At 42.9% G+C, this 19300-nt stretch overlaps 1 protein-coding gene across 2 annotated transcripts in view; it reads right to left on the bottom strand.

The window, feature by feature from the left end:
* Positions 1 to 19300, bottom strand: part of APBB3 (amyloid beta precursor protein binding family B member 3) — a 77789-nt gene that overhangs the window by 27055 nt on the left and 31434 nt on the right. For both annotated transcript variants that reach the window (XM_075601949.1, XM_075601950.1), the window contains 3 exons: positions 7674 to 7849; positions 6261 to 6337; positions 4575 to 4635 (listed from right to left, as the gene is read on the bottom strand). In XM_075601949.1, coding sequence (XP_075458064.1) covers positions 4575 to 4635; positions 6261 to 6337; positions 7674 to 7849 — 314 coding nt within the window. The remainder of the gene's footprint in view (positions 1 to 4574; positions 4636 to 6260; positions 6338 to 7673; positions 7850 to 19300) is intronic.

Below are 19300 nucleotides of genomic sequence, written 5' to 3' on the forward strand. Positions count from 1 at the left end.
ATTTTCATGTAGCACTAAATTGAGCTAATGGCATATATATGTTAACAGGTAAAAATGTGGTTAATGACACTGCTTAAAAAAATAATACATGTATACGTATTTTTAAACTCAATGGAGTTTATTCAGTGAACTGCGACAGCACAGATCCATCTGATTCATTTATCTATGGGGTGGAAGAAGCAAGATCGCCTATCTCCAGAGACTCCTACTGCACCGACACACTTTATTCGAGCAAATACCCGGTATGTACCTGGCAGATACCTGGAATGCGCCACTCCTCACCTCTGACAAGCCTCGTTGCATTTGCCTTCCCAGCCTGGGTTCATGCCTGGCTGATGGGCGGCTGATCTGTTAAATGATAATGATTAGGATTTAATAGGCTGCAAAGCTTCGCGTGTCTACCAGATGGCATAAATTCATGAATTGTAATGCAGTATATATATATATACTGTGCAGTATTGCAGCCAGCGGGAATAAAATGCTTCAATCCCTGCTTGGAAAATACCTCAATGCACTCGGGCAGAAAACAGTCACAAACCTCAATACACCCGGGTATACCCGTAATCGTGGGACTAGCCAAGCTCGAATAAAGTGTGTCGCCAGTGTATGTAAGTGAAAGCACTTTTTTTTGTTGAGTCTTTTACTCTTTTGGAGCCAGAAGACCTGTGACATCCAAGTGCCACTGGCCTTCCAGGATCTCAACTATGCGATCACTTCTGCAGTGATCATATAGAAAACATAAACATAGAATTTGATGGTAGATAAATTAGATTGTAAGTTCTTTGGGCCAGGGACTCCCTTTCCTATTGTTACTGTCATGTCTGAACGCTCATTCCCATTATGTGTTATATTATTATGTCAAGTGTATTACTGCTGTGAAGCGCTATGTACCTGGATGGTGCTATATAAATAAAGATATACAGTACATACATACGTACTGTACAAGCATACATAAGAACTAGAGATGGGTGAAACTGTCAATTCCCCTGGCTTTCCATTCAAAATCTGTCCTGTGGTGTATAATCCGTCGACGGATTGTGGAATCCACCATGTGGATTGTCAATGAAAAAAAAAAAATCCAGAAAAGACCAATCACCCTTTTTGAGACTGATTTGCAGATGTTTGAGACTGACGGGGATCCAAGACGGATCCAAATCCTCAAAAAGAAATAGCCCATCTCCAATAAGAACCACTTGGCCCACCTTGTCTGCTCATCTTCCTATCTGATGATCTGTCACTTTCTTTCTTATTTGGGATAGCCTATGTCTATCGCAAGCATGTGTGAATTCTCTTTCTGTGCTAGCCTCTACTACGTCGGTTGGGAGGCTATTCCACGACTCTACCACCTTTCAATGAAGAAGTACTTCCTCACATTTCCCCTTGGCCTGCCACCCTCCAGCTTCAGGTGAATTACCTCTTGTTGTAGAACTCCTCTTTATTTGGAATATACTTCTCTTCTGTACTTTGTTGGATCCTTTATATATTTAAAAGTTTCTATATTTATATATGACTCTGGGGTTTTTTGTTTGCCTTCCTCTGGATCAATAAGTAAGTATAGATATAGGATAGGGTATCTGTTGTCTAAATATAGCATAGATTGAACTTGATGGACGTATGTCTTTTTTCAACCTCATCTACTATGTAACTATGTAACTATATTATTGTCTCTCCCTTGTATCCTCTAACTGTAGATATTAAGGTCCTGTAGTCTTTCCTGATAAGACGTATGCTGTAGATCATGCATAATCTTAGTTGGCCTTTTTTGCACAATTTCCAATTTATTGACATCCTTCTGGAGATATGATCTCCAGAAGTTAACACAATACTCTAGGTGAGGTCTCAGCAATGATCTATAAAGTGGCATCACTCCCTTTCTCTTTCTGCTGCTAATCCCTCACCCTATAAAAATCGATCATTATGCTGGCTTTCCCCATTGCTGAAAAAATTATGCCTGGGTCCCTTTCCTCTATAGTTGTTGCCATTTGTCTACCATTAATCCTGTATTCTGACTTTGGATTTTTGTCACCCAATTGTATTATTTTACACTTTTTGCCATTAAATTGTGGTTGCCACACTCTTGACTATTCCTCTAATCTACCTTGACATTCCTTCAATCTTTTTATTTACCACTGGGAGTATCAACCCTGTTGCAGATCTTTGTGTCATCTGCAAAAAGATCCACTTTCCCCACCAAACCATTTGTAATGTTACTAATAAAGATATTAAACATCACCGGTCCCAGTACAGATCCCTGAGGTACACTGCTGGTTACCTCCCCTATTCGGAATGTACTCCCTTTATCACAACTCTCGGTCACCTACCCTTCAACCAATGTCTTATCAATTCTACCACCTTAGGCTGCGCTTATAGTGCCAGCGACGGCAACAGCGATGTCGCGTCAGAACAGATGCATTGCCGCCGTTGCGTGCGCTTATAGTAAGCGCGGCGCAACGGAGCGATGGCTTGGTCGCGATCGCTGAAAGTCATCTCAATTTGATTTTTCCAACGACCGCAGCCTGACGTCACCGTTGCGTCGCCGACACTATAAGCGTAGCCTTAGAGTCCAGTCCCAAGCATTGCAACTTGTTTATCAGTCTTCAGTCACTGTGGGACAGGCCTTACTAAAATCTAGGTAAACTACATCTACTGCTCCACCCTGATCTATTACCTTAATCACCGATTCAAAAAAAATCAATTTGATTTGTTTGACATGATCTCCCCCCAGTAAACCCATGCTACATGGGATCTTGTAGTTTGTTGGACTTCAGATAGGATTGTTGACTATATTTCAGTAATGTTTCCATTAATTTCCCCACTACTGACCATAGTCCTGACCCAGCCCCCAATGATGCAAATGGAAGAGGAGTGTTGCAATGTATCGGATTATCATGGGCCATAAATGGAAGAACTTCTAGGTCTGTCATGATATGACTTGATGACCATCTGATTGCATGGATTATTATGCTCTGCTAGGGACATTAAGGCAGCCTGAGAGAAACAAAGGTTTTCTTGCTTAGATCTTTCCAACCTTTTTGGTTTGGCTGTACCTAATGAAAGTTAGTAAGCAATTATGCAGTATTTACTTCAGTTCAGGTTACAACAGTGTTTCTCAAACATCTTCTCAGGACCTTCAGCAAGCCCATGTTTTTTTAAATACTGTTTTTTATTAAGGACTTGCAATCATAAAACAGTTTTCATACAGCATACCGAATACAATCAGATCACTTAGTAAAAACTGTTTCTTCTGTTTTTTACTTTTTGTTTGCATAAAACTATAAAAACCATAAACTTGAAACTGATGTAATCAGATAACTAAGCAAATGAACATATAATCACCCAAATAAAGTCTGAGCTTTTGATTTGCAGTGCGTTATACAGTATTATATTTCATGTACAGTATTCCTATTCCTATTTCTTCCAGGTGGCTTATTTGAATGGTTTAACTAAATCAGTTTGTATTGGTATGGGACATTTTTTGAATATACAGAGGTCAATGCTTGAAAAACATCTTTGTTCTAAGTTCCTTTTCAGCGTTGGTGTCTACTCTTTGAGGAAAGCATTGCGAACAGAAGCGGAACAGGTGCACCCGCAGCAAGTTCCACCAACTGCAACTACCCCACCCCAATTTATAGAATGTCCTCTCTCCCTCTCCCCCGTGCTATCTCTGTCCCCTTCTTTACCACTCAATCTTCCTCCTCTTCCTCACTCTACCTCTTTTCTGCCCTCTCTCTCTCTCTCTGTCATGCTTTCTCTTCTCCCATTTTTTCTCTCCCTGCCCCTTTTCTCTTCTTTTCATCCTTCTCTCTTTCACTCTCCCCTTCCTTTTTCTCACTCTCACCTTCCTTTTTCTCATTCTCCCCCTTTCTCTTTCTCACTACCCCCTCCTTTGCCTCTCTCACCCCTCTCACTCTAAACCCCCCACCCCCGAGCCCTACCTGTGGAGCGGGTGGGGTTATCTTGGTGGCAGAGAGGGGCCCAACCAAGTGGCCAATACCAGAAGTTGGGCCCAACTTCCGACAGGGCCTGATTTCAGGATCGAACAGCCGGGGTAACCCCCCCCCCCTCCACTTCCAGGCTCGGGACCGGTGTCCCTGCTCTTCCCCTTGTCGGCTCTCCTAGCTGGATCTCTGTGCCCCCTATCAGGCTACACAGGCACCTGCCCAGCTCACTCTGCCCTAGTTCCACTTCTGAATATGAATAATATTGTATCTAGTGAAGAAATACTGGAAGGTCTATTCTGTATTCAGTTAGATAACAGTTTGTCTAGCTGCAATTAGGAAACAATAAACTATATATGGAATATAGGGAAATATCTGTTTCCATTCAGCCATACAGCCAAAAACACATTTTAGTTATTGTATGAATAAGTAGAAGGGTTTTGTACCAGAAGTTCTTTAAATTATAATATGACCAAAAGCAATGTAAAAAGTCAGCATCTTCTCTGTTGCATTTAAGACAAACAGTCAACGCGTTTTCAATAAACCTACTGCGTACCAATTGGGAGATCATGCAAGACCATCCTTTTGGGGTAACCATTCACACCAATAACTGAGTTTATTATTCAAGGTTAATACCTTGGTGCCTGGTTCATTAATATTGTGAAATAAGTCCTCGTCATGCCAAGGAAGAGAATGCCTGCAAAATAGAAAGATCCCAGGGGTTTACACAGTGTCGAATAAGCAAGGCAGTGTTTTTCATCCTAGGGCAGTAGCCCCCCTGGAGGGTCAAAGAGAATTAAAAAGGGACTCAGAGTAGGGCTGCCACATTTAAGTTTTTATAATAAGGGGACACCGAAATCCAGTATGAAAGTGTGACATCATAATGAGGGATGAATGATTTGCATATGCTTTGAGCTGAATGTGTCTCCCATGTGATCGCTATAATCTTTTGGTTTTATCATCTCTGCTCCTGGCCGGGCGGGGAAAGACACGCACTGAACACGTAGCAGTGGGAGAAAAAGTAACGCCTATAGGGGTGGGGGCCATGCAATCATTTTACGTTCAGGCATTTCACGTCAAGTCACTAAAATACGGGACAACTATTCGTCCCAACAGAGCTTTCTGGGACAGCGGGACAAGTCAAGGAAATAAGGGACGTCTGGCAACCCTAGCTCAGAGTGGTAGGAAAGTTATACATATTGGGAGAACATGACAGAGAAAAGGGAGGGTAGAGACTAGTAAAAAGAGAGAGAGGAATACAGGAGAGAGAGAGAGAGAGAGAGAGAGAGAGAGAGAGAGAGAGAGAGAGAGAGAGAGAGAGAGAGAGAGAGAGAGAGAGAGAGAGAGAGAGAGAGAGAGAGAGAGAGAGAGAGAGAGAGAGAGAGAGAGAGAGAGAGAGAGAGAGAGAGAAATATAATTATAATTGAGTTTCCCCACAATAACAACACATTGCATTTATTCCACAAAGTTAAATCCTTATTGTTTAAATCGGATTTTGAAATCTTGGTCAACTTACTTTGTGTACCACATTGGAGCTTTTAAGGGGGTTCCAGTGGCAGAATAATGGCTTTTATGGGAGCTCAGTTCAAAACAGTTGTGTACCACTCGAGTAAGGGGCAATTAGCTGAACTCCAGTTAACACATAAAGAGGCTGATGAAGATTTGGGTAAAATTTAAGAAAGAATGCAAATTGTTGGCCAATTGAGATTTACAGCACCTCAGACTTGGCAGATTTTTTTTCTATGCTAATATGTTGAAATATGACGCACAGATGCAAAATGTGATAAATCCGATTACAACACATGCCTCATGTAACTCCTTCTAGACTCCTCCTATTGATTCCACATAAACTGCAAACAGCTGCACATGGGGCCAATAAAGTGCAGTTGTCATCACTTACCGTACATAAATGAAGACGCTTGGTGTCAACTCTGGAAAGTTAGGAAAAGGGGGAAGTTACTACAGGGAAAATTATAATAGAATGTAGCAACGTTTGCGTCCATGATCTGCCAGGTATGAATTGCACCCAAGAGATCGCCTTCAAATGAGATGAACTTCGATGAGCAGCTTTCTTACATTTCATGCTAGGGCATATTCTACTGCCCGACGTCAAACCTCAAATATGTGAGTTTAATACACAACTAACAAATAGCAAAAATCGAAGTGCACACCAGTGGTGATGCAGAAAATACAAAAAAAATGTATTAGACAATCAACGTTTTGGTGCAAAATGACACCATCATCAGGACGTCTGCAGTTCCAGTTGGTGTGCGTCTCGACTCTCGAGAACGCTTTAATACACAACTGCCAGCAAATTCCTACCTTCTGTCCGCAGCAGCCGCTGGCCCAGGAAAGGGCAGAGCTGGTGAAAGTTCACTGACCGACGCTCGATGGAGTTTCTGAGCAGGAAACAAATATCAAAACTTCACACTTTCAAAATGATGTTGGTATTTAGAGTTGAAACATACTATTTTTAGATTTTAAACTTATTTTGTACCAGAGGTAAGTTCAGTGCACAGTTTGGGTGTCATAGCAGCCCACCGTGATGCTCAGTTGTTTTTTTCTAAATGATTTGATTCAGGGGGTTTCCTTCTGGTAAACCATGGTACCCCCAGCTCTGGGGGACTCTCTTTCCCTTCCCAGTTGCTGGTGTTTGTGAAATATAATACGGCCACCAATGTCAGCCTTGCGCCGGCGGCCAGCAGGAAGTCGTGGAAGTCATTGAGAGACGTCAAAGATTTCCATTGCATGACCCCAAGTCCGTACAGTTTTTAATGAACTGGGAAGTCGAAAAGATGTAAATCTATCAGTCACATTTTGGTCATTTGGAGGGGGAATTACTTATGAAATATAAAAGCAGTTTTGAAATATCTAACTTTTTTTCTTCTTCAAAAGAACAAAATGGGTATCGCATGAAAAATTCAGTTCATAAGGTTAAAAGGCTAAAAAGTAACAACTCACTTCAGTAACCTAACCGCTTTTATGTCTAAGACATATATACAGAATAGTAAGGTTAATAAAGTGTAGGTTTGAATGCATCAAAGATTGAAGCCTGGAATATACATGGATTGGTTTCTTTGACTGTGTAGTCCCACTTTAGTAGTTATTATTGTAATAGGGAGTTGAGAAAGCAGGTTCATCTAGCACACAGGTGGGCAACTCCAGTCCTCAACGGCCACCAACTGGTCAGTTTTTAAGGATATCCCTGCTTCAGCACAGGTGGCTCAGTCATGATTGAGCCAACTGTGCTGAAGCAGGGATATCCTTAAAACCTGAACTGTTGGTGTCTCTTGAGGACTGGAGTTGCCCACCCTTGATGCAGCAGGTAATTTTATCCGCTCTAATATCCCTTGTCCTTCAATTAGATTAAATTAGGATTTAAAAGGTAAGGATAAACGTTGAAATGTTATGAAGTTACAAATAGTACCGCTTTATCAACCTTTAATCTTAATATTTCTTGTTGGGAGAATCAAATTTTATCTTCATCATGAAAGGATAACTATCCACTAGCTCATGTCCAAACAAAGGCACATTATAGAAGACCAGAATTATAGCAACAATGTTCAGGGCACCGATCTATATGGGACAGGGGCACTTTTCTATGTAGATAAAATGCTGCTGCCTCTCCTGTAAACATTATAATGTTATCGATGTATCGTGTATATGTTAAGTGAGTGTACTACACCATTGACCCTAGAACAAAGGTCAGTCAGATGACCTTTTGACATTTTATACCTTTTCTTGAATAGTGCCCAAGCTGTGAGTTAAGCTTGAGCTGTACATTGGGTGTTGCCATTGAGTGGTTCCTGTTGGCACATGCCAATAGTATGTCCCTGAAGTATCACGGATTGTCCTCCATCCTGGCGGGAGGTCAGAATCAGCCTCCAAGTTCTGGTCACTCCAAAGGTTATCTATAAAAAGGGTCAGGAAGGAAACATGCAATATTATTTATTACACTCCACTTCACTGTTATAGATGTGCCATAATTACAGATACTTATATATATGCAGTGACTGCTGACGGATGTATAACAATAATAATAACAATGTATTTTTATGCAACACATATACAGTACACACAGAAAATGTTACAGGCACAATGTTTTCATGCATCAGAGAACTTACATTGTTTGGTGTGGGAAGCAGGTGGAGACAAAGGTGCATCTGTACTAGACGGTACTATGCCAGAAGACACCTTCCATCACTGGAAGACACCTTATGGACTATTCAAGTGATTGGGGTGTAGGGTGTTTTCCGGCACTACAAAGTGTCTTATGGCAAAGCGCGACATAGTAAATTTGTTGCACAATGATTTGCCAATGTCACAAACATGGAAACAATGGTTTTGCTACATATAGAGCACCTTGCTTTGCCCACTATCTGCACCACATTTGTCTTTAAACTTAGCCCCCTTAATGTTATACAAAGATCAATGTGATCAATGCTTTATGGCCCTAGGGACTGATGGGTATCATATTTTTTTTTAAAAGTGCTTTCTGACTTTTTATATTTCTAATAAACAATAAATGTATCATAATTATCTTAAAAAGTGGTCTAAACAGCTTTGCCCTTTAATATATTTAGATCAAAACTGCTAAGCCACAACGCAATTAAGGGACCATTCTAAATAAATGGTCTTATGGAATAGCACATCTTGGTAGATAGGACGCTCAGTCTCTCTTGAAACCTAAGTACGAGATGGTTTTTAATTGCATTTCGACTAATGCATACAGAAATAAATATATAATAAATGCTGTAGCAGAAGTACTGAATATTCACATGATATTTGCGATATCATGTTGGATGCCATGTCCTATTGCGGAGGCCAAATCTGTAAAATAATACTGATAGTGGAAGTGGTCCAGGGAAGGGCAACCACACTGCTCCCTTGACCTTCAATTCTGATGACCAAGTCAGAAAGATCTGCCATTCTTCATCCAGCTGTTTCACTTAGTTAGTGATTTTGCTTAAGGCAGAAAAGATACCAATTTCATAACGGAATCCCTGTACAGTGTATATGACACAATACCCATCTTTTGATTTCTACTCAAGATAAGTGTGAAGGCTGATACAAGATGTTATAATGTCAAGCACACAACCATGCATGTTTCTGTAAGAACTGCAACTATATATGTTCTTCTACTGGAGAAATCTAAAAATCTAAATGTAACAGGGGAGTTATCCCTGTTCAGGAAATGTGCCTCTAATCCAGCAGTGTGGTGGTTAACTGCTGGTAGTCAATTATCCAACACCACCTGCCTGATTAGCTTCTTAGAAAAGCCTGTCTTTTGAGACAGGAAGGAAGATTGTTCCTGAGTCTCAGATTGTTCCTGAGTCTCACAAGTTGTGAGACTGACCATGGGGACAGATGTCTTGAGCCTGCCAGAAGAAACAGCAGAGCTGCTTGCAAGACACAGGGGAAAGCACCTCTAAACCTGAATGCTGACAAAACCTGAAGAAAAAGGCAGCAACCCAGGAACAGAGAAGACTTTCCCTTCAACCACAAGAAACAGATAAGACTTTCCTTTATAAGACTTTTGGAATATCTGCTCATATCAAGATATATGTTTGGGGCTGGGAGACATGCTTATCTAAAGGGAGTTGTGGACTGCATAGGTTTCACTAGAAATACTCCCAAGTGAATAGAAGCTTTGTTCGACCCCTTGTTTGGATGATTTTCTGATGTTAAGGAAACAGGCGCAATAAAAGCCTTATTTAATTTCACCTTAACAAGTCTTCCTTGCATACCTCTGTGCGCGTCCTCCTACATATGATGTCAGAATCGGGATTGAGGTGGTCCTTGAAGTTAAAAGGGGCCCGGAGATTGCCTGTGAAATTTTTTTTGTGCTTTTTGCCTACAAACAGCCTGAGCAACATAAACAAAGATCTCATGCAGCAGAGACCAGAGTTAAAGGGACACACCCGGGTAGGAAATCTACACTGCACTGAAACTTACAAAACCACAGATGGACTCTTTTCCCTGATTCCAAGAGGAGAGAGAGAGACTGTGCTGAAGCAGGTAAACCTTATTTAACTATCACAAATAAAGTGTAATATGGTCATTGAAATAGGGGCTTTTCCTTCCAGCTGTAGTCAGGGTTCAAGAAGTAAGTTAGCCCTTAAAAGGGATAGGGGTTTGTTGTTTTCAAATGTTTCACTGAAGCAGTGAATACAGATGGTGACACACGAGCGGTACTGATTCTGCAAGTAAAGGCTGCCACACCGCATAGGACTACCAGTTGTGAATGGAGTATATGCAGAAAAGTGTGAAAATTGATGCAAGACTGTGATGAAGCAGGGGAATTTTCAGTAAACAAGTGCTGAGGGTAAAATTGCCCTACTGGGGAAAAAGGAATTGCTGAGCTGTGTAAAAGGTATCCCAAAGTGTGAAGAGTGAATCCCATAATACCCAAAGTTGAGACTGAACATTATTGAACTCAAGCAGAAAACCACATGATTGGGCTGAAGCGGAGGGTATTGCACCTAGCAAGTAAATGGTGTAAAGCAAACAGAAGTTTTTACCTAGCAACTGCATATCCAGTATACCTAATGAGAGATTATACCTAGCAAGTAAATGGTGTAAAGCAAATAGAAGTTTTTACCTAGCAACTGCATATCCAGTATACCTAATGAGAGAGAATGCGTGCACAGTACTGCTGATAGTGTAAAACTTACCCAAGAAAAAGAAAAGCCTACAGAGATTCCTGTGAGAGCAACGACCTCTACAAGCAAAATATGCCCACCTGTAGGACTACCACAATTGGAGGTTCTAGCAAATACAGTGGTAACAGCTGCAATAGCGCCTCCTGAGGTCAGGAAGAAAATTACACCTGATAGCCCCAAAATGGAGGGCAAGATGCAGCGTTCCTGTAATGAACCCTACCCCACGGAAGAGTGGCCCTTCTAGTCCAATAAAGAGGAAGACATCTCTTACGGGGAACCCGAACCGAGTTACACCCACAAAATACCCCAAGAATGGTGGGGGTGCCAGAACTCGGCACGAACCGAAAAGACCGCTCTCTATGATGATGAATATGGTCGACAGGAAAAAGAGCGGGAGCAGCAGATCACCAAATATTTCTGTCAGCTAAAGCAACTGCAAGAAAAGCCTGGCGTATGCAATGAAGCCGCTGAAGTATCAAATAAAGAAGGAGACCCCACTATTCCTGATCGGACAGAGTCATCCAAAACAAAAAGGCGGAAAAAGAAAAGCGTTTCTTCACTTACCGTGGAAGGAACAGACACGTCTGCAGATCCTGTGGAGAAAAAGGGGGGCCGAGTTGCCCTGCAGCCTAGAGAAAATGGAGAATTCGTCCCGCTTATAATCGAATATCCAGAGGGCCCAAGGCAGAAGTCGTGTACCCCAAAGAAGTGTCTGTCCGGTACCAACAGTGAGGAACCCTCAATCAACCATCCCAGGGAAGCGGAGCCAGAACCAGTGAGTGACGATCCCTTGACCAGCCCTGAAGACGCCCTGAAAATTGCCAGGTGTGACTGTGATCTACTCCGGGAACAATTGAAACTTGAGAGGGAAGATAATGCTGAGTTACAGAAGACGATGCTCACAATGTACTCTGAATCTGGAACAGAATTGGACGATCTCAAGACTGAGCTAGATACTGCAAACGCTACTATTTCCGCCATGGATGAAAAGCAGAGCCAATCTGATAAAATGATGGCTAAGCTGAAGCGGAAGTATGAGGAGGCACTGAAGCAGATGACAGTCGTTCATTCAGCAAGAGGTTCAAACTCTTCGCGTAGAGCTGAATGCCTCACAACAGGAGGTCAACAGTGTCCGGACAGAGGTGGACGTATCTCAGAAAGAGGTTCAGACACTCCGCAGAGCACTGGATGCCTCACATCATGAGACCAACAGCTGTCGCACAGAACTGGAAGTTTCCAGAAAAGAACTACACAGTCTCACTGGGGAGCTGGACATTTCTAAAGAAACGATTGTCAATCTTAATACAGATCTCCAAGTCTCTCAGAAGGAGCTTCAGACCCTCAACCTAGAGAAGGAAGTCTCACGCCAGGAGACTGTCATTCTCAAAGCAGATGTGTGTAAATGGAAGGAGGACTGCAAGGAGTGAATAGTACAGAGACTGAAAAAGGAGAAAATATAAGATTAAAAAGAAAAAACTTAAAACTCAAAGAAAATTTTCATTTGACAAACGACGTCAAGGAAAAGAATGAAAAGCTGCACGAGCTTAAATAAATAAATAGCCTTCTGGAAGGTGAGAAGTTTGAAGCAGAGCACCGACTGCAGAACCAACTGCAAGGTCTGCGTAAGCACCTCCAGATGGCCAAGGAGAAGCAGCGAACTCTACAGGAAGACAATCTGCAGGCTGTTAAAGAAATACAGGTGCTGCAGGAATGTCTGATTACCCAGTATGTCCCCGCAAAGCAGCATGAGAAACTGAAGGCTATCCTGAGCCTCACCAAAGCATCGCTAGAGGCCAAGCTTAGAACCCAGGTGACTCGGCACAAAAGGGAGCACAAGAAGGTCCAAAAACTGAGACAAGTAACTGTGGCCCAAGCAAAGAAATTCATAGTGCTTCACAATGCAGTGAAAATGTGGAAGCAAGCTCAGAGAAAACAAAGTGTGCAGATAAATTCCCTGAGAAGAGACTTGCAAGACGCACTCAAAAAACAGGGATCTCTCACGGATGAGATTACAGTTCTACAAGGACAAGTATTGACCCTGACTAAGCATCAGTATCCCACAGCCACAAAAAACCATGAAGACAAGGGTACAGTGAGAGCTGGGAATACCGCTCATCTGAAAAACAAGGTTGCAAAATTTGAACCACCTAAACAAGCACTAGCAAAACCTTCAGCCACCCAAGAGGCAACAAAAGAAGGTACACGTGCTGAATTAAAACCAGAAGAATCCTTAGCTGATGAATCTGAAAAGATGGGACATTCTCTGGAAGTGGATATGGACTTAATCCCAAAGAGGCTGAACTAGCAACTCCATTAAGTGGGAAAAGTGCAGAGAGACAGCTTCAAGAGCGGAAAACTCAAAGGGCTGTTTTTAAACGCTCTGCAACTGCTGCCATACAGTCTGCCTACAATAAAATGAGCACCCGACGCAAGGGAAATCTCATGACCGCGCACGTAGCAAAAAGACTATACTTAGAAAAAGTCCTCCTCGAGCGACTGAGGAGTGCTGATCTCAAGCACCTTCGGGAGGAGACACGAATGAACTGTAGAAAGGGCTCCGATCCCAGCGGGACTGAGGGTTCTCTTCCTCCATCCACTCTCATTCAAGTCACAGAGATATCTAGAATGAGAGTGGAAGGATGGGCTTTGGCCGTGGCAAGCCCAAGCTTACCATAAACAGGGGAGGTATGTAACAGGGGAGTTATCCCTGTTCAGGAAATGTGCCTCTAATCCAGCAGTGTGGTGGTTAACTGCTGGTAGTCAATTATCCAACACCACCTGCCTGATTAGCTTCTTAGAAAAGCCTGTCTTTTGAGACAGGAAGGAAGATTGTTCCTGAGTCTCACAAGTTGTGAGACTGACCATGGGGACAGATGTATTGAGCCTGCCAGTAGAAACAGCAGAGCTGCTTGCAAGACACAGGGGAAAGCACCTCTAAACCTGAATGCTGACAACCTGAGGAAAAAGGCAGCAACCCAGGAACAGAGAAGACTTTCCCTCCAACCACAAGAAACAGATAAGACTTTCCTTTATAAGACTTTTGGTATATCTTCTCATATCAAGATATATGTTTGGGGCTGGGAGACATGCTTATCTAAAGGGAGTTGTGGACTGCATAGGTTTCACTAGAAATACTCCCAAGTGAATAGAAGCTTTGTTTGACCCCTTGTTTGGATAATTTTCTGATGTTAAGGAAACAGGCGCAATAAAAGCCTTATTTAATTTCACCTTAACAAGTCTCCCTTGCATACCTCTGTGCGCGTCCTCCTACACTAAATATTTAGCCTGCTTCTCTACATAAATGCAATCAGATTGAAACACAGCAGTTTAAACTCAGTTAGAAAATGGAAACTCTGTCTCCAGGATACAAGTTATTTCATGCTAATATCACACCTTACATTTATTAATTAAATGTAGATAATACAGAGCTCAATGTCCTAATGTTTCTGTTGAGTGTATAAGGACAGAGTAAGCAAGTGGAAATATGATAAGCAAATATGTGTAGTTACTGTACATACAGATCTAGGAATACAGAATTAAGGCCGTAATTATACCAGAAGTCGCTGGCGATGTCGCGATGCCGCGCAGCAGGAAAACAAACTGCTGATTCTTTAGATACCAGCGCGCCGCCCTGGAGCTGCAGGGGAGCAGTCTCCTGAAGAGATTTTCAAAATTGTTTTCTTGACGTGGCGACCGTGTCACTTGAGCCGTTCAGCCAATGAGGGTGAACCGCTCATGGCTACGCCTCCGCCACGCCTCCAAGCCTCCTCTACTCTCCCTCCCCAGTATAACCAAGATGATGCTCTGCGGCAGAGCTGGGTGACATCACAAAATAGTGCTGCCACCTTGCAGCACTTGTATAATCTCAGCCTTAAGGGTATTGTGATGGCAAATGCTCCCTTCTTATACTGGTTCAATATATGTGTACTGTGTGTGTAGGTATATATATATATATATATATATATATATATATATATATATATATATACAGCTCAACCCCCTTATAACGCTGTGCTTGATGTCCAAAGAATCACATCACGTTATAAGCGGATCGCGCTAGAAATCATGTACAAATAATCGTTTTGTAAAGTATTCATAAATATGAAAATTGGGAGCCACGCTTACATTGCGTTATAAGCGGATTCACGTTGTAATGGATCGCTTCTCCACTAGCAAACATCTGCTTGCTTTCAGGTGGTTTTCTTCCTTGGTCATCCTTATAATCATTCTTAAGGCTGGTGCGCTGAAACCCTACCAAAAGTGAGCTCAATTCCAACATGGTGATTATAATAAACTATCAGGTTAAAAATCTTCCTGACCTACTACCCCTTATTTACCAGGTTATTGTGTCAGTTAAGAACAGGGTTTTATCAATTGCTGTTTTACTTTAATATACAAACTAAAAGTTATTAGCCGGGACAGTCCTGTTTTTGTTGTCCAAACACGTGTGGTCATGCCATGTGAACGTTGACATTATATCTAGCCCCGGAGTGTCCAACTCCAGTTCTCCAGGGTCACCAACAGGTCAGGTTTTCAGGATATCCCTGCTTGATGTTGAAGAAGAGATCCTAAAAACCTGACCTGTTGGTGGCTTTTGAGGACTGAAGTTGGCCAACCTGTTCTAGCCCATTTATCTTGCCTACAAAGTCATAAAAGGTGGTTAGGGAAGTTGCAAGAATGATATCAGTTAACAGCCGTGGCAACAGTTCTATAATCGCCTCGGGAGGCAGAAAAAATAATAATCACTTTTCTGAGCAGTGTTCAATACAGCGGTTTCCAACCTTTTTTTTGTTGTTGTTAAGGTTCCTATAATTATATTGTGAAACCCCAACCCTCTCTAATAACTTATCTGAGATCAGATGCATTGTAAGTAACCCCAATCCTCTCTAATAGGCAGCTGACCACACCATGGTGAGGTCATCGATGACCTCAACAAGCAGTCACAACGTTGCAAATGTACACATATAGACTTGCAGTAAGAGATGGTTTGAGTTTATTCCACAGTAGTGGCAAGCTTTTTTCAACAGTACATTGTAGAGTCCACTTTAGATAGTATTGCATTGTAAAAAACCCCGACCCTCGGAGGGGAGAGAAATACATGCAGGGGGGAGAAGGACTGAGTGAGAGTGGGGTTATTGGAGGGGGGGGGGAGAGAGGGGGTGAATGAGGAAGAGAGGGAGTGAGACGGAGGGGAGAGAAATACATGGGAAGAGAGGGGCAGCAGTAGAGGGGGCTCACGAGGTGTGAAATGGGGGGGCTCTGAAGACTGCCAACACAGGGGGGACACACCGGGGGGCTTGGTCGTAACTCTAGTCCTGGGCCCTGGGAAATCTGTCTGCAGCCTTGTGCATTAACCAAACATTAAGAGATCTGTTAACTAAAGTATCCTGGCTGCAAAATGGGGGCAAAAAGCAGCATCATAGAGGGGAAGGGGGGGAAGAAGGAGTACGGGAAGGAAATAAGGGGGATGAAGGCGTAGTATAAGATCACGAGTAGTGGGATCAATAGGGGGCAGAAGATAGGAGGAAAGAGGTGAGGGGGGAGAGAAGGGGGTTGGAGAGGAGCTAAGGCGAGCAGGGAATAAGAAAGGGGACGAAAGAAGGTAAAGTGAGAGGAAAGGAAAGAGGGAACAGGAAGAGGTTTTAGAGGCCGAATAAGAAGGGGTCAACACATATGGGTACTAAACAGAGAAAGCAAGGTGGCGGACTAGAGAGGCCAAACAAGGATATGAACGGAGGGAAAAGGGAATAAGAGGGGGATAGAGAGGAGGACCAACTGGCTGTCTAGGAAGAAGGGGTACAGGGAAGGAGGGGTTCTTGGGGGAAGGGAGTCTGCATAGGATAGTCGACACAAAGAAGAGAAGGAGGCGCACCTGAATCATAGCAGGAAAGGTCAGAGGGGAAGAAGGGAGCAGGACCGGTGGAGAGGTAGGGTACTGTAAAGAAGATAAAAGGGGTTGGGAGCCTTAGAACATAGTGGACGGAGCTCAAGTTAATGTACGGGTTAGTAGATGGTTTGGAGGTTAAAAGTTTATGCAGAGAGGGGTAGGAGTTAGGGGGAAGTATCCTACTCCGAAGTTCGTATGGGCCGCAAGCTTGGGGTGGAGAGGTGGGCTCTTCAGATTCCCAGCAAAGTCCTTTGGGCCAAATATGTATGGAGCAATACCAACGATGACAAGAGAGCATGAGATGTTCCTCAAGATTGGAGAGTGCCCAAAGGCGTTGGACTCGGGGTCATAGTGGCAGACGAATGGCGCCGAGAACTATTTTTTAGTGTGCTATGTTGTTTCGTATATGTGTACCCCCTTGTTTCCCCGCGTGTACCCCCTTTTCCCACGCTTCTACAGGTCGGCAGAGAAAGATGGTGAGGAACGGCTCCAGCGATGGAGACAGTGGCAAAGGGAGCAGTAGAATTCAGCAGAGCTCAAAGCACAGGACTAAAGATGAGTAAAGCAATGGTGTTGATTTCACATAGCGTTAAAGGATTCAACAGCCCTGCAAAAAGAAAATTAGCATTTAAAGATTACAAGCGTAAAGGCGCAGAAATTTTGATCCTCCAGGAGACACATTTCTCACGGAGATTTCAGAGCTTTTTGGCTTCCGCCCAGATCAAAAAAAGGGGAGTCGCTATTTTAGTACATAATAGAATCCCAATAGTGGCAAACAAAACACATGTAGATAGCGAGGGGTGGTACATCATAGTGACGGGTACTATATTAGGTAATCCCATCACGTTAGCAGCATTATATGCTCACTGCGAACAGGCATCCGACGTCTTCAAATTTTTTTTAACTTGTTAAGTAAAGTAGCAGAAGGAAACATAATTCTATCTAAATCGGACACTTAACACTGACTTGGACAGATGCACTAAGACAAACACTACTCACGGACAGGACCTACGGACAATATCACAGGGGTTGAAAGACTGTCATCTGCTGGACATCTGGAGGGAACAGCACCTCGGGGTGAAGGAATATACTTTCTACTCCCAACCTCACAACAGATATAGCAGGATAGATTATTTTCTTGTGTCAAATAGAATGGTCCCGGGGGTCTCTCGGACAGAGATACATGATATTTCATGGTCTGACCATGCATCTATAGCGCTGCGATGCACATTAATACCCCTAGACAGACCTAGAGTGAACTGGAAGCTCAACGAGCTCCTATTGAAATGACCAGATCTGGAACGGGAAGTGGGTGATAGAATTAAGGACTACTTCAGAGAGAATGAGGGGAGTGTGGCGTCACAGACCACGCTGTGGGAGGCCCATAAGGCCACCCTCAGAGGCATATTAATGAATTTGGCTGCCAAACGAAAAAGGAAGCGAGAGAGTAAGATTAAAGAAATGGAAAATCAATTAGTGGATCTCGCTGCTCGTCACAAAATAAATAAACAACATATTCTGAAACAGTTATTAGACACCAAAACAAAACTCAATCTCCTCCTCTCCTCCCGAGCTGAAAAGGAGATGGCCTGGTCTAGGCGAAAATTTTATGAAAAAGCTAACAAGCCAGATACCTTACTTGCCAACAAGCTCAAAAACAAGCTTCCAAATTACCACATTCACGCAATAAGAACACAGAGGGGTGACCTTACGTCCAATCCCAGGAAAATTGTAGAAGAATTTAACGCTTATTACGAAAAACTATATGACGGGAATAAGGTCACCCACAGTCCAAAAACGAAAGAGATGCTTAAAACATTTCTGACAGAGGCAAAGTTACCCAACTTGAGCAGCGATGAGAAGGAAGCGTTACAGGGGGATTTTACTTATGAAGAATTAGCAGAGGTAATAAAGTCCCTGAAACCAGCTAAAGCGCCAGGGCCAGGTGGCTTCTCTAATTTATATTATAAAAAATATCTTAAATTATTGGCACCCCAGCTACTGAAATTATTTAACGAGATATTGGCAGGGGCCTCCTTCCCAACACAAATGCTACAGGCCTCGATTTCATTGATCCACAAATCAGGTAAGGACCCGGCAGACTGTAAGAGCTACCGGCCCATTTCACTGATTAATTCGGATGTTAAAATTTACTCCAAATTTATAGCAAACGGGGTGGGTAACGTCCTTCCCAGATTAATTCACACATATCAGGTAGGGTTTATCGGAGGCAGACAGGTGGCAGACAACACCAGGAGGATAATAGATTTGATTGAGTTGGCCAAAAAGAAGAACATCCAATCGATGGTGTTAAGTCTGGACGCAGAGAAAGCCTTTGATAGGCTAGACTGGCCCTACTTAGAAGAGACACTGAGTGTATTTGGTTTTGAAGGATGCCTGCTAAAAGCCATTTTAGCACTGTACGAGGGCCCGACGGCAAGGGTGCGACATCAGGGCTTCCCTTCGGAACAATTCAATATCCGTAGCGGAACAAGACAGGGTTGCCCTCTGTCCCCACTGCTGTTCGCCCTCTGTATAGAGCCCCTCGCGGCGCACATCAGGCATAGTCCAGATATAGCAGGAATACCAATAGGAGATCAGTCACATAAAGTGGCGCTGTACGCGGACGACGTGATTTTAACATTGTCCAAACCTCTCACATCTCTGCCCAATACTTTTGGGATTTTGGGAAAATTCAACCAAATTTCGGGATTTAAAATCAATCAGACCAAATCAGAAGCCCTCAATATAAATCTGCCCAGAGAGGTGGAGAAATTGATAGACATAAACTTTAATTTCAAATGGTAAGCCTC

Source organism: Ascaphus truei, chromosome 5, assembly GCF_040206685.1.
Source record: "Ascaphus truei isolate aAscTru1 chromosome 5, aAscTru1.hap1, whole genome shotgun sequence".
Taxonomy (NCBI): Eukaryota; Metazoa; Chordata; class Amphibia; order Anura; family Ascaphidae; genus Ascaphus; species Ascaphus truei.